The 22,051-nt window shown below is 41.6% G+C and overlaps 1 protein-coding gene across 1 annotated transcript in view; it reads right to left on the bottom strand.

The window, feature by feature from the left end:
- chd7 (chromodomain helicase DNA binding protein 7) overlaps window positions 1-22,051 on the bottom strand; it is a 356,622-nt gene that overhangs the window by 165,618 nt on the left and 168,953 nt on the right. The window contains exon 5 of the mRNA XM_043689312.1: window positions 6,656-6,775. Coding sequence (XP_043545247.1) covers window positions 6,656-6,775 — 120 coding nt within the window. The remainder of the gene's footprint in view (window positions 1-6,655; window positions 6,776-22,051) is intronic.

A 22,051-nucleotide genomic window follows, 5' to 3' on the forward strand; every position in this document is an offset into this window, starting at 1 on the left:
ATATTGCTTCAGCCCTTCCTGCTCAGAAAGTGAGCAAGGGCCAGCAAAATTGAACTCCAGCTCTACATTCCTGATAGATTATTTGCATTGTCCATCTCATTGAACAGTGCATAGGGTCACGGTGACTATGTCATACAGAGGAGCATTTTGCAAGTGAGTGCTTTGAAAGTAAAAGATGCAAATTTGGATCCAGATTTTGAATTGCTGCACAGAGAAATAATCCTGTGTTACATGGATCAATGCCAAGTTTGCTCACAAAAGGTAAATGTATGTAGAAATGTCCTCTGGAAATGATCCAGTGGTACAGTATAGTGAAAGATTGGATAACCCAGTCAGTCAATGCTCTGACAAATTTGAGGCTAGATAGTGTGAACCAGAAAGCTTACTTGTCAGGATGATGATTCATTGCTGGCAGTATCATTTATCAGAGACCTTTTTAATGTAACTTTCAGTGAATGTCCTATTAAATTGTTTTCCATGTTTGTTTAACTGTGTTTTCATCTTCAAGATAGTTAAGTATACATTACCATAGCAGCAATATTAGCTTTGAAGCTAACAGTATAACTGCATGGCTTTCTGAACAGTGATAGAATAGGTGGAGTCAGTAGGATGCATTGACTAAAAATAGCATAGTGATAAAACGGTGGTTCACAAAGCAGGTAAAGTCATCAACAACATATCTTGTCCATGTAAGGTTCCACTTTCCAAATCCCAATCTAGAATATGAAAGATATAATTTTTGCTTTTAAGTTCATAATGATTGCACCTTAAAAATAAACAGATGGTTCCCTATTAAGTTATATAGCTGATTGGGTCTTGTCTGATCCACAATCAATCTGGTTGGACATCGAGGCTTCTCAAGTAAAATACCCACTTATTAACCTTTTATTCTCAGACAAGAGGAAAATCATTACAGATCACTGTAAAAATCCTATAATACTGAATACAATCAAGGCTTGGAATATAATGCGGCAAAATGAGGGTAATTCACATAAAACATCCCCCTATGCACCGATAGTGGGAGCATGGGGATTCCAACCGGGGTTAACAGATGCCACTTTTAAACTCTGGAGATCCAGGGGTATCTCATGTCTCGGGGATTTATTTAAAGATGGGGTGCTGATGTCTTTCGGACAGCTGCGTCAGAAATTCGGATTACCCAATGGAGACCTCTTTCGATTCTTCCAAATTCGAGATTTTATACAGAAGAAGACTACGTTATTAGATAGTCTTTATAAATCCGATAGAGAATGTAGTGTCCTACGACCAGTGGGGGTATCTTCCGTCAGTAATATTTATCATTTGCTACATGATGCAGTATCGGGAGATATGGATAATCTGCTTAAAAATTGGGATCAGGATCTGGGACTAGAAATCTCCACAGAAACGTGGAGTGATATCTGGGAAAATGCTAGAAGAATTACTATTTGTAACAGAACCCAGGCTATCCAGCTGAAGATACTTCATAGGGCCCATTTTGCACCGGATCGATTGGCAAAATTTAAGGCAGGAGCATCTCCAATGTGTCCCAAATGTAAAATAGAGGTGGGCACTCTTGTACGTTGCCTATAGACCTGTCATAAGATCTGTCGATACTGGACTAAAGTAGCAAGTACCCTGACAGAAAGTTTAGGAACGGAAATTAAAGTGGACCCTGTCTCTCTCCTTTTGGGCTTTTCGAACTTTCCCTCTCTGGATATGCATGGGAAAAGACTATTTTCTATTCTCTCTTTCTGTGCAAGGAAAAATATTTTGGTAAACTGGGCGGCTGAGGGCCTCCCTGGACTTTCAAATTGGCACAGATTAATTATGGAATGCATTCCCCTTGACTTCCTTACAAATATGGTGCACCGAAAGACCGAATTATTTTATAAAATATGGCAGCCCTTCTTGAATTATATGAATACAGATATTTCGGCTATCCTAACAAGGGCTTTTATTTAATTGAGATTACAAACCTGGCTGGTCCGGGGCCCCTTGGGAGAGGAATCCCGCACGAATACGGGTTTTGTTACATTTGATGTTAACACATTCCGAGCATGTATCTCACTACCCAATTTCTATGTTATCCGCTGTTGTTTTTTTCTCTTTCTCTTATTTGAATAATGTAAGAGACTTAAATATACACTCTGGTTAGTTGTAGGTTAGATTAGTAGTTAGTTGAGTTTTGTTTTTTTCTTTCTCGGTATTTTTCTTTTGTTAAATTTTGCTTATTATATATTTAAGATTTAATTGTATATCAATGTTTGTACTTGAGAGCTTTGTTTATTTTTGTAAACTTGTAAAAATGTTAAATTTCTAATAAAAATATCTATTAAAAAAAGATGTGTTGCTGGAAAAGCGCAGCAGGTCAGGCATCAAAGGAACAGGAGATGCCTGACCTGCTGCAGTATCCCAATGGCCCACATACCTGAAGCTCTTCCCTCTACTCGAGCTCTGGAGCCACGTGTTCATCTGCACTTGCTCTCTGGCCTGTGGCCCTCGTAGCCATCTTGAGATTATTACTCTGCTTGGCCTACCTTTTAGCTTCCAACCAAACTCCCTATATTTACTTTTTAGGTGCTCTTCTCTTTTCTGAGCTATGTCATTGGTACTGATGTGTACCACAACTTCTGGCTGCTCACCATCTATGTTGCATGGAACTCTGAAGCAAACACTATTTGGAATCCCATGCACACAATGGGATTGGCATTTAAAGCTTGAAGTCTGTCATACATGTCAGCATGGAAAAAGCACCTTCGGTCCAACTCGTCCGTGCCGACCAGATATCCCAACCTAATCTAGTCCCATTTGCCAACACTTGACCCATATCTCTCTAAACCCTTCCTATTCATATACCCATCCAGATGCTTTTTAAATGCTGTAATTGTACCAGCCTCCACCATTTCCTCTGGCAACTTATTCCATACACACACCACCCTTTGTGTGAAAAAGTTGTCTCTTAGGTCTCTTTTACATCCTTCCCCTCTCACCCTAAATCTATGCCCTCTGGCTCTGGACTCCTCCACCCCAGGGGAAAAAAACTATTTACCATATTCATGCCCCTCATGATTTTATGAACCTCTATAAGGTCACCCCTCAGCCTCAGACACTCCAAGGAAAACAGCTCCAGCTTATTTAGCCATTCCCTATAGCTCAAATTCTACAACCCTGGCAACATCCTTGTAAGTCTTTTCTGAACCCTTTCACGTTTCACAACATCCTTCCGATAGGAAAGAGATCAGAATTGCACGCAATATTCCAAAATTTGCTTAACCAACGGCCTGTACAGCCACAACATGACTTCTCAACTCCTATATTCAATGCTCTGACCAATAAAGAAAAGCATACCAAATGCCGCCTTCCCTATCCTATCCACTTGTGACTCTACTTTCAAGGAACTATGAACCTGCACTCCAAGATCTCTGTTCAGCATCACTCCCTAGGACCTTACCATCAAGTGTATAAGTCCTGCCCTGATTTGCTTTTCCCATTGGCCCATATGATCAAGATCCCGTTGTAATCTAAGGTAACCTTCTTCGCTGTCAGCTACACATCCAGTTTTGGTTACATCTGCAAACTTACTAATTATACCTCCTATGTTCACATCCAAATCATTTATTTAAATGACAAAAAGCAGTGGATCCAGCATCGATCCTTGTGGCACACTGCTGCTCATCAGCCTCCAGTCTGAAAAGCAATCCTTCACCGCCACCCTGTCTTCTATATTCAAGCCAGTTCTATATCCAAATGGCTATGTCTCCCTGTATTCCAAGAGATATAACCCTGCTAACCAGTCTCCCATGAGGAACCTTGTCGAACCCCTTACTGAAGTCCGTACAGATTATGCCTACCTCTGCCCTCAATCTTTTATTACTTCTTCAAAAAACTCAATCAAGTTTCTGAGACATCATTTCCCATACACAAAGCCATGCTGACTATCCCTAATCAGTCCTTGCCTTTCCAAATACATGTACATCCTGTCAGTCAGGATTCCTGCCAACAACTTGTTCACCACCAATGTCAGGCTCACTGGTCTATAGTTCCCTGGCTTTTCCCTACCACCTTTCCAATGGCTCTGCTAGCCATATTACTTTAATTTGTTGGAAAGTTAATTTGATGAAAACGTAACCTATTATTTAGATTAAATCTATAACACCCCATTTTGGTTCTAGTCTCCAAGTGCCCACACCTAGAGGCCTCTGATCACCAGCACCTACTGTGCAGACCCAAAATGGCACACATGTTCAGAAAGGAGTCAGATTGGGCTTGAAATATTAACTCTGTTGCTCTCTCCATAGATGCTACCACACCGTTGAGTTGGTCCACCATTTGGAATACTTTGTTTTAAATCAGTCCATTACTTTTTTTTTTAAATGTATCTCCCACTAAGATCCCACTAACCTTCTCAGCCAAACTCAATATTCCCAACCTTATGGCCCCTCCACGGGAGGGGCAGGAAATCAGGAGCTGCCAGGAAAGTGGAATTAAGGCCACACTCACATCAACCATGAGCTTATTTAATGGCATGCTGGGCCAGGGGCTGAATGGATTTCTCTTGCTCCTAATTTGCATTTGTGGGATGTGAAAAACTAACTTATAAACAACCTCACTGCTCAATGGATCCTTACTGCTCCTTCAGTCCTTCACTTGTGTCTTTGTAGACTTCATACAACGGTTGTCTAGATGCATTTGAAATGTTGGTTAGTCTGGGCAGGTGTGACCACCTTAATGGAATTCTCATGACACTGCCAATGCTATTGACTTTTCACTTTCCCTCCGACACAATGACATTTTCCTTGCCTTTGGCTAAAACATAGTTCAACCAAAAGGCTCCATTCACCATCAGTAAATGCAAAACATGGCTTACATCCCTCCTCTCACCCAGAAATGACGACCTTAAAAATATTCACAACTAGCTGGTCTGCAGCACTGCATGGATCTCATCCTACGTGGAGCTGTTCTCATTTTCTTGCTTTCTATCAGCTTTCACGCTAATATCCAATACTAGCCTTGTCAGCCATAAACTGGATGGCTCCTCCAAAAACCTAAAGTAACCTAAACTACTCTTTCCAACTTAGTTTTTATTCTAATCCCTAACTTTGCCAGTAGCGATCCAATCATTGACACCAGCTGGGTTCCCCATGAGGAATGGGGAGGGGCAAAAAGGCTGAGACAGAAGGAAATAATCAAGGAACAAAGAGAAATAACTAGAATTACAGCAGTTACGATGAGGTAATGAGAAATTGCAATCTGGACGCCATACATGCTCTGACTTATCACCATCATTGCCACAGAACATCCACTTACTATACACATTACTATCAACTCCTACGTCAACTTTTGATAAAGACTTTTGGCACTTCAAAATGCATGAATACTCTAAGCTCAATGTGCAAATATGCATTGAAATTGTCAGCCTGGATATGATATGTATGACAGAAGTACATGGCGAGCTAGTGAGGATTTCCATGTTACTAAACATCAGATACAACTAAACTAACATCCATACAGAATATGGAAACTCAATAACAAAAAGAGTTTCTCTGCGCAGTTTCAGGTGCCGGCCAGTATGAAGGATCTGAATTAACCAATAGCTATATTACAAGTGAACATATTAATCAGGTACTTATAGTTTTTGATACTGAAAAGGATTGAAAAGTGATAAAAACAGGGACAATAATGGATTAAATGCAGCAATCTAATTAAAATATTTCATACTTGCTTGTCTAAGAATATAGGAACAGGAACAGGACCAGGCCATTCAGCTGTCACAAAAACCGAAGCTGCTGGAAAAGCTCAGCAGGTCGGGCAGCATCTGTGAAGAGAAATCAAGGTTAACGTTTTGGATCCAGTGATTGGAAATTACTAAACTGGCGTAAAGGACCCGAAACGTTAACTTTGATTTCTCTTCACAGATGCTGCCAGACTTGGAGGTTTTCGAACTTAGATATTTGTTTCTGATTTAGCATCCGCAGTTCATTCAAGCTTTCATTCAGCTGTCATGGTTGATCAAGGATCAGGTCAATTCTTACATAACACGATGGTTGTGTTCGCGTGCAACTCTGTTACAGAAAAATTGCACCTTAGAAATAGTGCTTAGAGTGTTGCTAACATATTCTTCATGTTCCATCCAACACACATTTTAAAAGATTGTGCTTTAGAAACAGCATTTCCAATTCATCAATTGCATCGTGATTCACATTGGTGAAACGTGCGTATTAGCAGAACAACCTGTACTTCAATACCAATTACTCTCACTATTGCCATAATCCATCATGCCATTAATAACCAAAAATTTAGCAACCTCTACCTCAAATGCACTCAAAGACTGCGCTGCCACAGACTTCTGGCAGATAGAATTCCAAAGATTCCAAAGTTGGCTCTTATTTCAAATGGGTTGAAGCATAACAACAGGCAAGCTGCATTGCACCTGTACAAGGAGACTACATCTGAAGGACTAGAGCAGTTTTGGCCCCTTATAAAATGCAACAAATTTTGTGTTTTAAAAAAGCTTGATTACTATGAATAAAACTATTCATGTATTATTTCACACAAGGTAAGGGAAAATATTGAAATGTCTTATATTTATATCACACTGAACGAAAACGCTGAAAATTGTCCAACTCATTGAAACAATCTAGATTGTTAGCAGTTATTGACTTATGACTAATACCTGTTCAGATTGTGAAGTGCTTAATGGTGAATCTTTTCCTGCATCATCATCATCAGATATTTTAAATTCTAGATCCTCTGTGTATCTCTTTCTTTTCACTTGTCGGCTAGAGCGGCGTTTCTGAAAATTAGAATGGAATTTGTTAACTAAAACCCAGTTTATAATATATTCTAGGACATTAGCAACAGTTAGCTGTCAACATCTAGATTACATGGACTGCCACATTAAAATAGATATAAATAAAATTGGTGTGTGTAAAGTTGTGCTTAAGATACTAATGATGGATGAGACTTTAAACTACTTTTTGTATCAGGTAGTTCGAACACTGATTACACTCAAGGTAAAAGCAGCTTCATATCAACTCTATAATCTCTCTAACTGGCCTAATCCAAGAGCAAAATGGGTCAGATTGCTGGAAATCTGAACAAACAGCAAATGCTGGAAATATTCACCAGGTCTGGCAGCAAGATTGGAGAGAGAAACATAATTAACATTTCCAGTTGCCAGTAAAAGGTTATCAACTTGCAACATTTACTCTGCCTCTCTCTTCACAGATGGTGTTTGGCATTGTTTACTGAATTACATTTGAAAAAAATGCTTGGGCCAGTTAACGTGAGTAAGGTTTGAACGGCTAGTAACAAAACTAGGAGGGGGTGAGAAAGAACTTGTTTACTCAAACTGGTTTGAATTGACTATAACAAGATGCAAGAATCACAGCATAATACATTTAGTGGAAAATTAAGGGAAACGCGAGCTGGAAAGAAATAGATGGTTCTGTTGATAGGATAAGGCAAAGGGAGGGAGGAAAAACACCCACAGTTTCGTAATGCAAATTTAACCAACAGCCTTTTAAGGTCAAGGCCATCTGTTTATTTGGAAATAAACCACTAAGTTATATTCAAGCTCGACACAAGAGCAAAGTGATCAATGTTGCAAACTTACCTGGACACCAGGAAAAAAAGAATTGCAGTCATGACATGTAAAGTTTTCATCAGGTTGTGATGGTTTGGGACTGTATCTTTAAAAATTTAGATCAAATGGAGGAATAGGAGCCATATAATTGATTCTGCTGTCTGCTGACATGAATGGTTCAGGTGTTAAAGATTAGGAAGGCCTAATTGTTTTACTGGGTAAAATATTTTTCAGGTGGAGGTAGACAGATTTTGGACAAGGGAATCAAAAGGTCACTGGGGATTGATGGAAATGTTGAAGTTGAAACACAATTAGATCACCCGTGACCTTATTGAATGGTGGGGGGCAAGCTTAAAGAGCTGAATGGCTTACTTCTGTTTCTAATTCAATACTTTCTCTCACAGATGGTTCAGTATGAGAATTTGAGAGAGAAACAGCAAGGGCTGGCAGATCGATGTTGCAAAATGACCATGGAGATTTGCTGCTCTGGGCAGAAGCTAGTGTTCAGAGTGAAGATCAGGATTGCAAGCATGGATCAAAACATTATTTATTTTTGAGGTCTGCTTTACAGAAAAGTAAAGATGCCTAGCTTAATCTTAATTGAGCACCGCTTGATTTTTGGTAGCTTTCACTTGGTTTTCAGAGACCTCACACTCTCAGCCACCCAATCATCATTAGCGGTGTTCTGATGCTTCATTCTCATTGGAGGACGCAAGGAAGAACAACATGGCAGATCCATTCTTTGCTGTCTTAGTTGTAACCTATCTTCTTTTCCTCGAGTTTCCAATGGCGATGCTGAGCAATTATAGACATTAAACACTCAATTTTCCCTTCAGAGTTAATAGAAATTCAGAGCAGTATGAACTGAGACTGATGTTTTCTGCCTCTCCCTAGGTGAGGGACACAATACAGACAGAGTCATTCAGCACAGAAAGAGACCCTTTGGTCCAATTTGTCTGTGCCGACCAGACATTCGGATCGGACTTAGTCCGTTTGACAGAATTTGGCCAATATCCCTCAGCCATTCCTGTTCATATACCCATGCTTTACCTTTTAAATGTTGTATTTGTACCAGCCTCCATCTACTACTTCCTCTGGTACCTCATCCCATACATCTACCATCCTCTGTGTGAGGTCCCTTTTAAATCTTTCCCTGCTCACTTTAAACCTATGCCCTCTAATCTTGGACTCAACCACAGGGAAAAGACCTTGGCTATTCACCCTATCCATGCCCCTCATTACTTTATATACATCTATAACGCCACCCCACAGCCTCTGATGTTCCAGGGAGAGAAAAGAAACCTGTCTACTCAGCCTCTTCCGATAACTCAAATCCTCCAGCCCTGACAACATCCGTGTAAATCCTTTTCTGCACCCTCTCAAGTTCAACGACATCCTTCTTATCGAAGAGCAACCAGAATTATATACAGTGTTCTAAAAGAGGCCTCATGAACATCCTGCACAGCTGCAACATGTCGTCCCAACTTCTGCTCTTAACATTGAGACCAATGAAGGCAAGCAAATGTCTTCTTCACCAGTGTCTACCTGCAACTCCACTTTCAAGGAACTGTGCACTGGATTCTCAAGATTATTTTGTTGGGCAAAACTTTCCAAGGGCCTTCTGTTAATAAGTCAGTCCTGCCCTGATTTTCCTTACCAAAATCTAACAACTCTCACTTACCAAAATTAAACTCCATCTGCCATTCCTCATTCCATTAGCCCACCTAATCATTATCCCATTGTACTGAGGCAACCTTCTTCACTGTCCACTGCACCACCTATTTTGATGTCATCTGCAAACTTTTTAAACATGTCTCCTGTATGCATTTCCAAATCATTATATAAATAACAAAAAGCAGTGAACACAGAACCGATTCTGACAGCACAGCGGTGGTCACAGGCCCATAGTCCGAGAAACAACTCTCTTACCACCACCCCGACTCCTACCTTTTAAGGCAATTTTGTACCCAATTGTGATCTAACCTTAATAACCCGTCTATCATGTCGAACCTTGTTGAACGCCTTACTGAAGTCGACACAGTCATTGACCCCTCTGCCTACATCAATCACCTTTGTCACTTCTTCAAACATAACTCAATCAAGTTAATGAAACATGATTTCTCTCACACACAAAGCCATTGAAATGTGGAGCTTATTCAAGGAACAGCTACTATGTGTCCTTGATAAGTGTGTACTTGCCAGGCAGAGAGGAAGTGGTCGAACAAGGGAGCCATGGTTTACTAAAGATATTGAATCTATTGTCAAGATGAAGGAGGCAGCTGATGTGAGGATGCAACTTGAATGCTCAAAGCACTTCAGAGTTACAGGTTAGCCAGGAAAGACCTAAAGAGAGTGCTAAAAAGAGTCAGGAGAGGACATGAGAAGTCATTGGTGGATAGGATCAAGGAAAACCCTCAAACTTTCAATAGGTATATCAGGAATAAAACAATGACTACAGTAAGATTAGGGCCAAACAAGGATAGTGGTGGAATGTTGTGCATGGAGTCAGAGGAGATAGGGGAAGCGCTAAATGAATATTTTTCGTCAGTATTCACACTAGAAAATGAATGCTGTCGAAGAGAATACTGAGATACAGGTTACTAGACTAGATAGGATTGAAGTTCACAAGGAGGTGATGTTAGCAATTCTGCAAAGCGTAAAAATAGATAAGTCAGCTGAGTTGGATGGGATTTATCCTCTGATTCTCCAGGAAGCTGGGGAGGAGATTGCTAAGCTTTTCGCTTTAATCGTTATGTTGTCATTGTCTACAAGAACAGTGCCAGAAGACTGGAGGGTAGTAAATGCCGTCTGCTTGTTTAAGAAGGTGAGTAGAGACAACTTTGGTAATTATAGACCAGTGAGCCTTACTTCAGTTATGGGCAAAGTGTTGGAAAGGGTTATAAGAGATAGGATTTATAATCATCTACAGAGGTGTAATTTGATTAAGGATAGTGTCCACAGTTTTGTGAAGGGCAAGTCATGCCTCACAAACCTTTGAGTCCTTTGAGAAGGTACCAAACAGGTGGATGAGGGTAAAGTGGTGTATATGGATTTCAGTAAGGCACTTGATAAGGTTCCCCATGGTAGGCTATTGCACATAATATTGAAGGCATGGGATTGAAGGTGATTTAGCAGTTTGGATCAGAAATTGGCCAGCTGAAAGAAGACAAAGAGTGGTGGCTGATGGGAAATATTCATCTTGAAGTTCAGTTACCAGTGGTGTACTGCAAGGATCTGCTTTGGAGCCACTGCTGTTTGTCATTTTTATAAATGACCTGGATAAAGGGTGTAGAAGGATGGTTTAGAAAATTTGATGACACTAAGGTTGGTAGAGTGTTGATAGTGGTAAAGGATGTTGCAGGTTACAGACAGACATAGATAAGCTGCCGAGCTGGGCTGAGAGGTGGCAAATGGAGGTTAATGCGGAAAAGTGAGAGATGACTAACTTTGGAAGGAGCAACAGGCATAAAGAGTACTGGGCTAATAGTAAGATTCTTGGTAGTGTAGATGAGCAGAGAGATCTTGGTGTCCATTATCATAGATCCCTGGAAATTGCCACCCAGGTTGATAGGGTTGTTAAGAAGGCATATAGTATGTTAGCTTTTATGGGTTGAGGGATTGGGTTTCGGAGATACGAGGTGATGCTGCAGCTGTACAAAACTCAGGTGCAGCTGCACTTGGCAAATATTGTGTACAGTCTGGTCACCACATTATAGGAAAGATTAGATTACTTAGGTGAAAGCTTTGGAAAGGGTTCAGAGGAGATTTACTAGGATGCTGCCTGGTATGGAGCGAAGGTCTTATGAGGAAAGGTCGAGGGACTTGAGATTGTTTTCATTAGAAAGAAGGTCGAGAGGTGACTTAGTTGAGACATAAGATAATTAGAGGGTTAGATAGGATGGACAGTGAGAGCCGTTTTACTCGAATGGTGACAGCTAGCATGAGAGGACATAGCTTTAAATTGAGCGATGATAGATATAGGACAGGTATCAGAGGTAGTTTCTTTACTCAGGGTAGGAGGAGCACTGCCTGCAATCGTAGTAGACTTGCCAACTTTAAGGGCATTTAAATGGTCATTGGATAAACATATGGATGAAAATGGAACAGTGTAGGATAGGGCTTCAGATTGATACCACAGGTCAGCGCAACATCGAGAGCCAAAGGGCCTGTATTGCACTGTAATGATCTATGTTCCATGTTGACTATCCCTAATCAGTCCTTGCCTTTCCAAATACATGTAAATCCTGTCCATCAGAATCCCCTCCAAAACCTTGCCCACTACTAATGCAAGTATCACTGCTCTATACTTCCTTAGCTTTTCCTTACACCCTTTCTTAAACAATGGCACCACATGAGCCAACCTCTAGACTTCTAGCACCTCACCCATGGCTGTCGAAATATCTCAGCAATGGGCCCAACAATCTCTTTCTGAGTTTTCCACAAAGGTCTGGGAAACACCTGATCAGGGTCCAGAAATCTATCTTCATGCTTTTTAAGACCTCCAGCACCTCCTCTTCTGTAATATGAACTTTTTTCAAAACATGACTTTTTTTTTCCCCCCCAAGTTCCTTACCTTCCATGTCCTTCTCCACAGTAAATACTGATGTGAAATACACCTTCAGTATCTGACATATCTCCTGTGGCTCCATACAAAGACACCCTTACTTATCTTTAAGGGGTCCTAATCTCTCCAGAGTTACTCTTTTGTCCTTAATATAGTTAGAGGATCCTTTTGGATTCTCCTTAAATCAATTTGCCAGAACTACCTCATGTCCCCTTTTTGCCCTCCTAATTTGCCTCTTAAGTGTACTTCTATTGCCCTGATACTCTGAGGATTCATTCGATCCCAGCTGTCTATACCTGGCACATGCTTTTTTCGGACGAGAACTTCAAATTCTCTAGTCAGCCAACATTCCCTACACCTACTAGTTTGCCTTCAGAACATAATGTCTCTGAACTCTTGTGTTCTCATTTTTAAAGGCCTCCCATTTCCCAACTGTCCCTTCACCTGTGAATAGCCTCTCCCAATCAACTTTTGCAAGTTCTTGTCTAATATTGCCAAAATTAGCCTTGCTCCAATTTCAAACTCAACTTCTTGATGAATTATATTCTTTTCTTCAACTATTTTAAAACTAATATAATTATCATCACTTGCCCCAAAGTTCTCCCCACTGACATCTTGTTCTGTCTGATTTCCCAATGGAAGATCAAAGATTGCTCCTTCTCTACTAGGTACATCTGCATATTGAAGATAGATTAGATTAGATTACTTGATTAGATTAGATTACTTGACAGTGTGGAAACAGGCCCTTCGGCCCAACAAGTCCACACCGACCCGCCGAAGCGCAAACCACCCATACCCCTACATTTACCCCTTACCTAACACTACGGACAATTTAGCATGGCCAATTCACCTGACCTGCACATCTTTGGAACTGTGGGAGGAAACCGGAGCACCCGGAGGAAACCCACGCAGACACGGGGAGAATGTGCAAACTCCACACAGTCAGTCGCCTGAGGCGGGAACTGAACCCGGATCTCTGGCGCTGTGAGGCAGCAGTGCTAACCACTGTGCCACCGTGCCGCCCAAGGTTTTCTTGTACACACAAATTCCTCTCCACCAAGCACTTTACATTATCGTAGTCTATGTTTAGAAAGTTAAAATCCCCGACCATGAGAGCCCTATTATTCTTACAGATATGAGGTCTCCTTATGTATTTGCTTTTCAATTTCCTGCTGACTATGGGTGGGGAGGGGGGGGGGGGGTGCTATAATACAGCCCCAATAAGGGAATCATCCCTTTCTTGTTACTCAGTTCCACCCACAAAGCTTCACTAGGTGATCTCCCAAGAATATCTTCCAAGTACAGTCACAATGTTATCCCTAACCAAACCCGCTACACCCCCCCCTTTCTATCCTTCCAAAGCATCTAAACCCCAGAACATGAAGCAGCCAGTCCAGTCCACCCCTAAGCCACATTTGTGATGGCCAGTCCCATGTTCTCAACCATGCCTTCAGTTCATCTGCCTTACCTGTCAAGGAGAGTATCGCTGGACTGTTAATTCAAAGACCCAGTTAATGGTCTGGGATCCCAGGTTTGAATCCTGCCAGATTGGTGAAGTTTGAATTAAATAAAAAAATTCTGGAATTAAGAGTCTGATGATGACCTTCAATCCATCATCAACTGTTGGAAAAGTCCATGTGGCTCACTGATGTCCTTTAGGGAAGGAAACTGCCATCTTTACCAGGTCACATGCAAGCCATACTTCAGACCCACAGCAATGTGGTTACTCTCAACTGCCCTGTGGGCAATTAAGGCTCGGCAATAAATGCTGTCTAGCTAGCCACACCCTCATCCCACAAATGAAGAAAGGAAAAAAGGCCTCTTGCATTGAAATAAATGCAATCTTACCTTGTTCTTGGTCAAGGTCTTGAATGGCTTGCTCTTCTACTGTACCAGCCTCAGCCTTCTCACTATTGCTTTGGTTTCCCCAATTCCACCCAACCTTACTAGTTTAATGCCTCCTGAGTAGCACTAGCAAATCTCCCAACAAGAATATTGGTCACCTTCCAATTCAAGTGGAACCCATCCTTCCTATACAGGTCATTTCTACACCTGAAAAGGTCCCAATAATCCAAAAATGAAGCACTACCAACATCTCAACTGAAATAAGCACTACACAGGAGTCAGATTTCAGACTGTTATGACCTTTATGGCTTAATGTTACTCCACTGTTACAGTTATCCACCAGGTCAGAAACAATCAGGTTAAGAAACATATTTAAAGCAGATCCATCAGAGGATCTAAAATGTCACTGATAAAAAACTCAAGTCAGTTCCATAAGAGGTTTACATCGTAGAAACAAAACATGTGAAATGTAATAGAAAGACATCAGTCAGCCATTAAATCAGCCTTGAGGATTGAAAAAAATAATTTCAAAATGGAGCCCAATCAATACATTCAAACTCTCAGGAATATCCCCAATGTCACAGGAAATTTAAAATAAGACAGGCGCTCTCTCCACGAGCTGCTGTCTTCCTTGGGGAGCAGGCCTGGTTGAGCTATCTGTACAGGTCTTGTTACAGGGTGTACTGCTTGATTCCTCCAATTTCTCTCTTTGGTTCTGCTTCTTCTCATAGATCTCCAGGAAGATGCATAAATTTAATGGTCAACAGAACCACCCCAATCAAACTTCCCTCTCTCTAGTCTTTCCTGTTCCCCCAATCACAGACTTTGTTTCTGAAGCAGCAAGACAGAAAAACTTTGCCTGTTGGAGCCTAAGCAGCAAACATGGGAGAGACAGAATGCGAGATTGGAGGAATAGTGCTTATACATGGTGACTTCTCCCAAGATTGCTAGTCCGCCAAACAAACTTTGCATTTTCTTTCTGCTCTCAATGATACACCTGCACTTGCTGTTTGCAATGAAGCAATTGGATGCGAAGTTCCACATACAGGGCCAACTATATTGCATTATTGCCTTTGATTTTTCACATTGACTTTTGAGACTTATAGGGCGACTTGCCCACCGATTTGGTTTATTTTGACCTCTATCCCTGAGGATCTAAACCAAGTCAGTGTATTAGTACAGCTTTGGTTTCAGTCAGGGATCTTCACAATAACCCACATCCTGAAAGTCAGCTTGAGGAATAGATGTTACTTTGCTGAACGTTTTACAGTTTCTCGAGAATGATATGCCTCCTTCATCAACAGAGTAAATAATAACAATGGAAGAGGATTTTTGAAACAAGCAAAAAATGGAGAAACTCAGCAGGTTTGGCACCGTGGACAGTAAGGAATTAATATTGATTCTGATATGAACTGTAAGGATATCCTGACAGGATAACCTCATCCATTTTTCTCCACCAAAATCATTTCTGGAAAATTACACTTTTAACACTTCTCTTTATGCCTGACGTTTAGCTTAACAATTGCACGGGAAAAGTCAAACACTTGAGTAGGAAGGGCATAAGTAATAGATATCCTCAGAACAGAATGCTGTACAGGTGAAGTGCTGGAGGACTGGAGAGTTGCTAATGTTGTCCACCTGCACAAAAAGGGTAGTAGGGATATTCTGAGTAACTACAGACCAGTGAGCCTGATGTTTGTGGTGGGAAAGTTGCTGGAGAAGGTACTGAAGGATGAGATCTATTTATATTTAGAAAAGAATGGGCTTATCAGTGATAGGCAACATGGTTTTGTGTGGGGGAGATTGTGCCTTACCAACTTAATACAGTCCTTTGAGGAAGTGACCAAGTTGATAGATGAAGGAAGGGCTGTAGACGTCAAATACATGGACCTTAGTAAGGAGTTTGCTAAGGTTTCCCCATGGTAAACTAATGGGGAAACCTTAGTGAAGTCACATGGTGTGCAGGATGCTCTAGCGAGGTGGATAAAGAACTGGTTGAGCAACAGGAGACAGAGTAGTAATTGAAGGGAGTTTCTTGAAATGGAGAAAAGTGATCAGTGGTGTTCCACAGGGGTCAGTGTTGGGGCCACTGTTGTTTGTGAGAAACATAAATGATCTGAAAGAAGACATTGTTGGTATGATCAGCAGGTTTGCAGATGACACGAAAATTGGTGGAGTAGAAGTAAGCATAGGGGACTGTCAAAGAATACAGGAGAATATAGATAAACTGGAGAGTTGGGCAGAGAAGAAGTGGCAGATGGAGTTCAATCCAGGCAAATGTGAGGTGATGCATTTTGAAAGGTCTAATTCTAAAGCAAACTATACAGTAAGTGGAAGAGTCTTGGGAAAAGTTGATGAGCAGAGAGATCTGGGAGTGCAGGTACATTGTACCCTGAAGGTTGCTGCACAGGTTGATAGAATGATCAAGGCGGCATATGGTATGCTTCATCAGACGGGGTATTGAGTATAAGAGCTAGCAGGTCATGTTAAAATTATTCACAACATTGGTTTGGCCACTTTCAGAATACTGTGTACAGTTCTGGTCGCCACATTACCAAAAGGATGTGGACGCTTTGGAGAGGGTGCAGAGAAGGTTTACGAAGATGTTGCCTGGCATGGAAGGTGCTAGCTATGAAGAGAGGTTGAGGAGGTTAGGTTTGTTTTCATTAGGAAAAAAAGGAGATTGAGGGAGTACAAAATTGTGAAGAGTAAAGACAGGATGGATAGAGATAAGCTTTCTCCCAGCATGAGGGATTCAATAATGAGACGTCACGCTTTCAAGGTAAGAAGTGAAAAGTTTAAGGGGGGATACACGCGGTAAGTACTTTACACAGAGGATGGTGGGTGTCAGGAACACGTTACCAGCAGCGGTAGTAGAGGCAGGCACGGTAGATTCATTTCAGGTGCGTCTGGACAAATGGATGAGTAGGTGGGGAGCAGAAGGATACAGATCCTTAGGAATTGGGTGATAGGTTCAGACAGTGAATTTGGATCGGCTCAGGCTTGGAGGGCCGAAGGGCTTGTTCCTGGGCTGTAAGTTTTCTTTATTCTTTGTTTCGAGTGTACAGCACGGAAACAGACCCTTCAGTCCAACTCGTCCATGCCGACCAGATATCCCAACCCAATCTAGTCACACCTGCCAGCACCTGGCCCATATTCCTCCAAACCCTTCCTATTCATATATCTATCCTGATGCCTTTTGAATGCCGTAATTGTACTAGCCTCCACCACTTCCTCTGGTAGCTCATTCCATGTACATACTACCCTCTGCGTGAAACATTTGCCCCTTAGGGTCTCTTTTATATCTTTGCCCCCTCACCCTAAACCAGGAAACTATGGATCATTTTGTCTCACATTTGTCGTTGAGAAATTGCAATAGAGGCAGTTTCAGGATATTTAGAAAATTATACCATCAGGCAGAATCAACACACTTGCAGCAAAAGGAAAATGACAAATGTATTTGTTTTTTTAAAAGTATATCATCAGGGTGCATGAATAAGTAATAGTAAATTTAATTTTCCAAAAGCCATTCAACAGGATGCCACCTAAAAGGTTACTGGACAAGTGAAGAATTGAGATGTGTGGGGTGACATATCAGCATGAATAGAGAACTTGTTATCTAACAGGATGTAGAGATTCGGGATAACTACCATTTTCAAAATGGCAACTACTAATGGAGTGCCTCAGTTATCAAGCTGTTGCCTAAATTGTTTATGAACTACGTGAATGACAAATGAAATTGTACATAAATTTGCTGATGATATAAGTAGAGATAGGAAAACAATTTATGAGGAGCATACAAACAGTCTGCAAAAGAGATAGAGGAAGGTTAAATGATTGGGCAAAAAAAAATAGGCAAGTGAAATATCATGTGGGAAAATATGGACCTCTGGAAGGAAAATGGAAAAGCTCATTGATCTTTAAATTGAAGAAGACAATCATGTGCTGCAGTATGGACTAATCTGGTGATTTTTGTATGTGAATTGCCAAAAGTCCAACATGCAGACATAACAAATAAGTAGGATGGGAAATGGACTGCTGGCCTTTGTTGCCAGGAGAATGGAATTTAAAAATATAGACAACTCTACAAAGTGACATTGCATTGTACAGTTTTGGTCACGTTCTGTGGGAGGGACATACCCTAGTTGGAAATAGTTCAGAGAAGGGAAATGACGCTGATGACAAAGATGAGGGCTCTCTCTTATTAGGAAAGGTGCAGTAGCTCAGGCCTATGATCTCTCCAGGTTAGAAGAATGAGAAGATTCAGAAGAAGGACCTGGGCAGGGCAGATGTTGAAAAGATATTTTCTCTCTTGGGGCCATCTAGAACAAAGGCGCACAGTTTTAAAATTAGTAGTGTTTATATATGAGGGAGACAAAGGAGAAATTTACCTACAGGAGGCAATTAATTTTTAGAGCAATGAACACACAAAAGCCAAGTTAAACAGATTTTTGAAGGCAGGAAAGTGGAGTAAGGCCATAATCAAACCAGCTTTGTTATACAGCACAAGTATAAAGAGCTGAATAACCTTCTCTTGCTTTTATTTCTTACATTCTTAGGTACAAGTCAGGATTTTGATGGAATACTCTCTATTGACCAAGATAAGTGCAACTCCAACACTAGTTGAATCTAAACATTATTCAAGACAAGGAGTTCACATGGATGGCTCCCAACAGCTACTGTAAATGTTCACACTCTCCATCACTGTCTCACCAGGTTCGCAGTGTGCACCATCCACAAGGTGCAGTGCAGAAACTCCTCTAGGTTTTCTCAAATGCGCGTCTCAAACCCACAATCTTAAGGACTTAAGACAAATGCAGTAAATGCTTTGGGTCATCAGCTCCAAGGTCGCTTGGTTATCCACTTAGGTGGCAAGAACAGGAAGGCAGATTACTATCTCAATGGAATCAATTTAGGTAAAGGGGCAGTATAGAGAGATCTGGGTGTTCTTGTACACCAGTCAATGAAGGCAAGCATGCAGGTACAGCAGGTAGTGAAGAAGGCTAATAGCATGCTGGCCTTCATAACAAGAGGGATTGTGTATAGAAGCAAAGAGGTTCTTCTGCAGCTGTATAGGGCCCTGGTGAGACCACACCTGGAATATTGTGTGCAGTTCTGGTCTCCAAATTTGAGGAAAGACATTCTGGCTATTGAGGGAGTGCAACGTAGGTTCACGAGGTCAATTCCTAGAATGGCGGGACTACTTTACGCTGAAAGACTGGAGCGACTGGGCTTGTATACCCTTGAGTTTAGAAGACTGAGAGGGGATCTTATTGAGACATAAGATTATAAAAGGATTGGACACACTGGAGGCAGGAAACATGTTTCCGCTGAAGGGTGAGTGTCGAACCAGAGGACACAGCTTAAAAATACAGGGTAGACCATTTATGACAGAGATGAGGAGAAACATAGAAAAATACATCGCAGTACAGGCCCTTAGGCCCTCGATGTTGCGCCGATCCAAGCCCACCTAACCTACACTAGCCCACTATCCTCCATATGCCTATCCAATGCCCGTTTAAATGCCCATAAAGAGGGAGAGTCCACCACTGCTACTGGCAGGGCATTCCATGAACTGAACTCGCTGAGTAAAGAATCTACCCCTAACATCTGTCCTATACCTACCACCCCTTAATTTAAAGCTATGCCCCCTCGTAATAGCTGACTCCATACGTGGAAAAAGGTTCTCATGGTCAACCCTATCTAAACCCCTAATCATCTTGTACACCTCTATCAGGTCACCCCTAAACCTTCTTTACTCCAATGAAAACAGACCCAAGTGCCTCAGCCTTTCCTTGCTAAGTATGTACCTGCCAGGCAGGGATGAAGGTGTCAAGCGCAGAAGCCGTGGTTTACTGAAGAAGTTGAATCTCTTGGCAACAGGAAGAAAGCTTACGTTAGAATGGGATGTGAAGGCTCAGTCAGTGCAATTGAGAGTTACAAGGTAGCCAGTAAAGTCCTAAAGAGAGAGCTAAGAGGAGCAAGGAGGGGACATGAGAAGTTGTGGGTGAATAGAATCAGGGAAAACCCTAAAGCTTTCTACAGGTATATAAGGGATAAAAGACTGACAACAATAAGATTAGGGCCAATCGAGGACAAGAGTGGGAAGTTGTGCATGGAGTCAGAAGAGAGAGGGAAAGCCATAATTGAATATTTTTGTCAATTTTCAGACTGGAAAAAGACAATGTTGTTGAGGCAAATACTGAGAAACAGGCTACTAGGCTAGGTGGGATTGAGGTTGACAAGGAGGTGCTGTTAGAAATTCTGGAAAATGCAAAAATAGCTACGTCCCCATGGCCTAATGGGAGTTATCCTAAGATTCTCTGGGAAATCAGGGAGGAGATTGCAGAGCCTTTGGCTTTGATCTTTATATCAGTATTGTCTACAGGAATAGTGCCAGAAGACTGGAGGATAGCAAATGTTGTTCCCTAGTTCAAGAAGGGGAGTAGAGACAACCCCAGTAATTATAGATCAGTGAGCCTTACTTCGGTTATGGGTAAAGTGTTGGAGAAGGTTATAAGAGATAGGATTTAGAATCATCTCGACAGGAATAAGTTGATTAGGGATAGTCAACACTGTTTCATGAAGGGTAAGTTGTGCCTCACAAACCTTATTGAGTTCTTGGAGAAGGTGGCCAAACAGGTGGATGAGGGTAAAGACGTTGGTGTGTGTTGATGGATTTCAGTAAGGCGTTTAATAAGGTTGCCCATGGTAGGCTATTGCACAAATTACGGAGACATGGGGTTGAGGTTGATTTAGCAGCTTGGATCAGAAATTAGGTAGCTGACAGGAGACACAGGATGGTGGTTATGGGAAATGTTCATCCTGGAGTTCAGTTACCAGTGGTGTCCCACAATGATTTGTTTTGGGGCCACACCTCATTGGGGATTTTCTAGAGACCCCCTAATAGCAGTATGGAGATTGAAGAACTCCTAAGCCAGCAGATTTTGGAAAAAATGCAGGATGTAGCAGGGTTGTTGTTATGGGTGACTTCAAACTTTCCCAATATTGACTGGAACCTCCTTAGTGCAGATGGTTTGGATGGACCCGTTTTTGTCAGGTGCATTTAGGAGGGTTTCCTTACTCAGTATGTAGTCAGACCAACGAGGGGAGGGGCCATTTTGGATTTGGTGCTCAGCAATGAGCCAGGACAGGTGTCAGATCTCACTGTGGGAGGGCACGTTGGTGACAGTGATCACAACTGCCTCACATTAACCTAACCTTGGAGAGGGAAAGGAGCAGTTACCAAAGGAAGATACTTAATTGGGGAAAAGGAAATTATGACGCTATCAGACAGGAGTTGGAATTACAGACTGGGAGTGATTGTTCCACAGAAAGGGCACAGTAGACATGTGGAAACTATTTAAGGAGCAGTTGTTGAAAGTGATGCACAAATTTGTTCTTCTGAGACAGGCAAGGGGTAAGATTAAGGAGCCTTTGATGATGAGAACAGAGGAGCTTCTCGTCAAAAGGAAGAAGGCAGCTTACATTAGATGGAGGAAGCAAGATCTAGCACAGCTTTAGAGGATTACAGGCTTGCTAGAAAGGAGCTCAGAAATGGACTGAGGAGAAAGGTATAGAGGAGACATCACAGGAAGGTTCATTACACAGAGAATGCATGGAATGCAATGCCAGCAGTGGTGGTGGAATCAGAATCCTTAGGGACATTTATGCGACTGCTGGACATGCACATGGATAGCAGTGAACTGAGGTGCGATGGTTAGGTTATTTTATTTTAGATTAGGAATAATACTCGGCACAACATCGTGGGCCGAAGGGCCTGCTCTGTGCTATACTTTTCTATGTTCTATGCTGTTTGTCATTTTTTATAAACGTCCTGGATGAGGGCGTAGAAGGATGGGTTAGTAAATTTGCAGACACTAAGGTCAATGGAGTTGTGGACAGTGCTGAAGGATGTTGTAGGTTACAGAGGGACATAATAAGCTGCAGAGTTGGGCTGAGAGGTGGAAAGTGGAGTTTAATGTGGAAATGTGTGAGGTGATTCATTTTGGAAGGAGTAACAGGAATGCAGAGTACTGGGCTAATGGTAAGATTCTTGGTAGTGTGGATGAGCA

Source organism: Chiloscyllium plagiosum, chromosome 4 (genome assembly GCF_004010195.1).
Source record: "Chiloscyllium plagiosum isolate BGI_BamShark_2017 chromosome 4, ASM401019v2, whole genome shotgun sequence".
Taxonomy (NCBI): Eukaryota; Metazoa; Chordata; class Chondrichthyes; order Orectolobiformes; family Hemiscylliidae; genus Chiloscyllium; species Chiloscyllium plagiosum.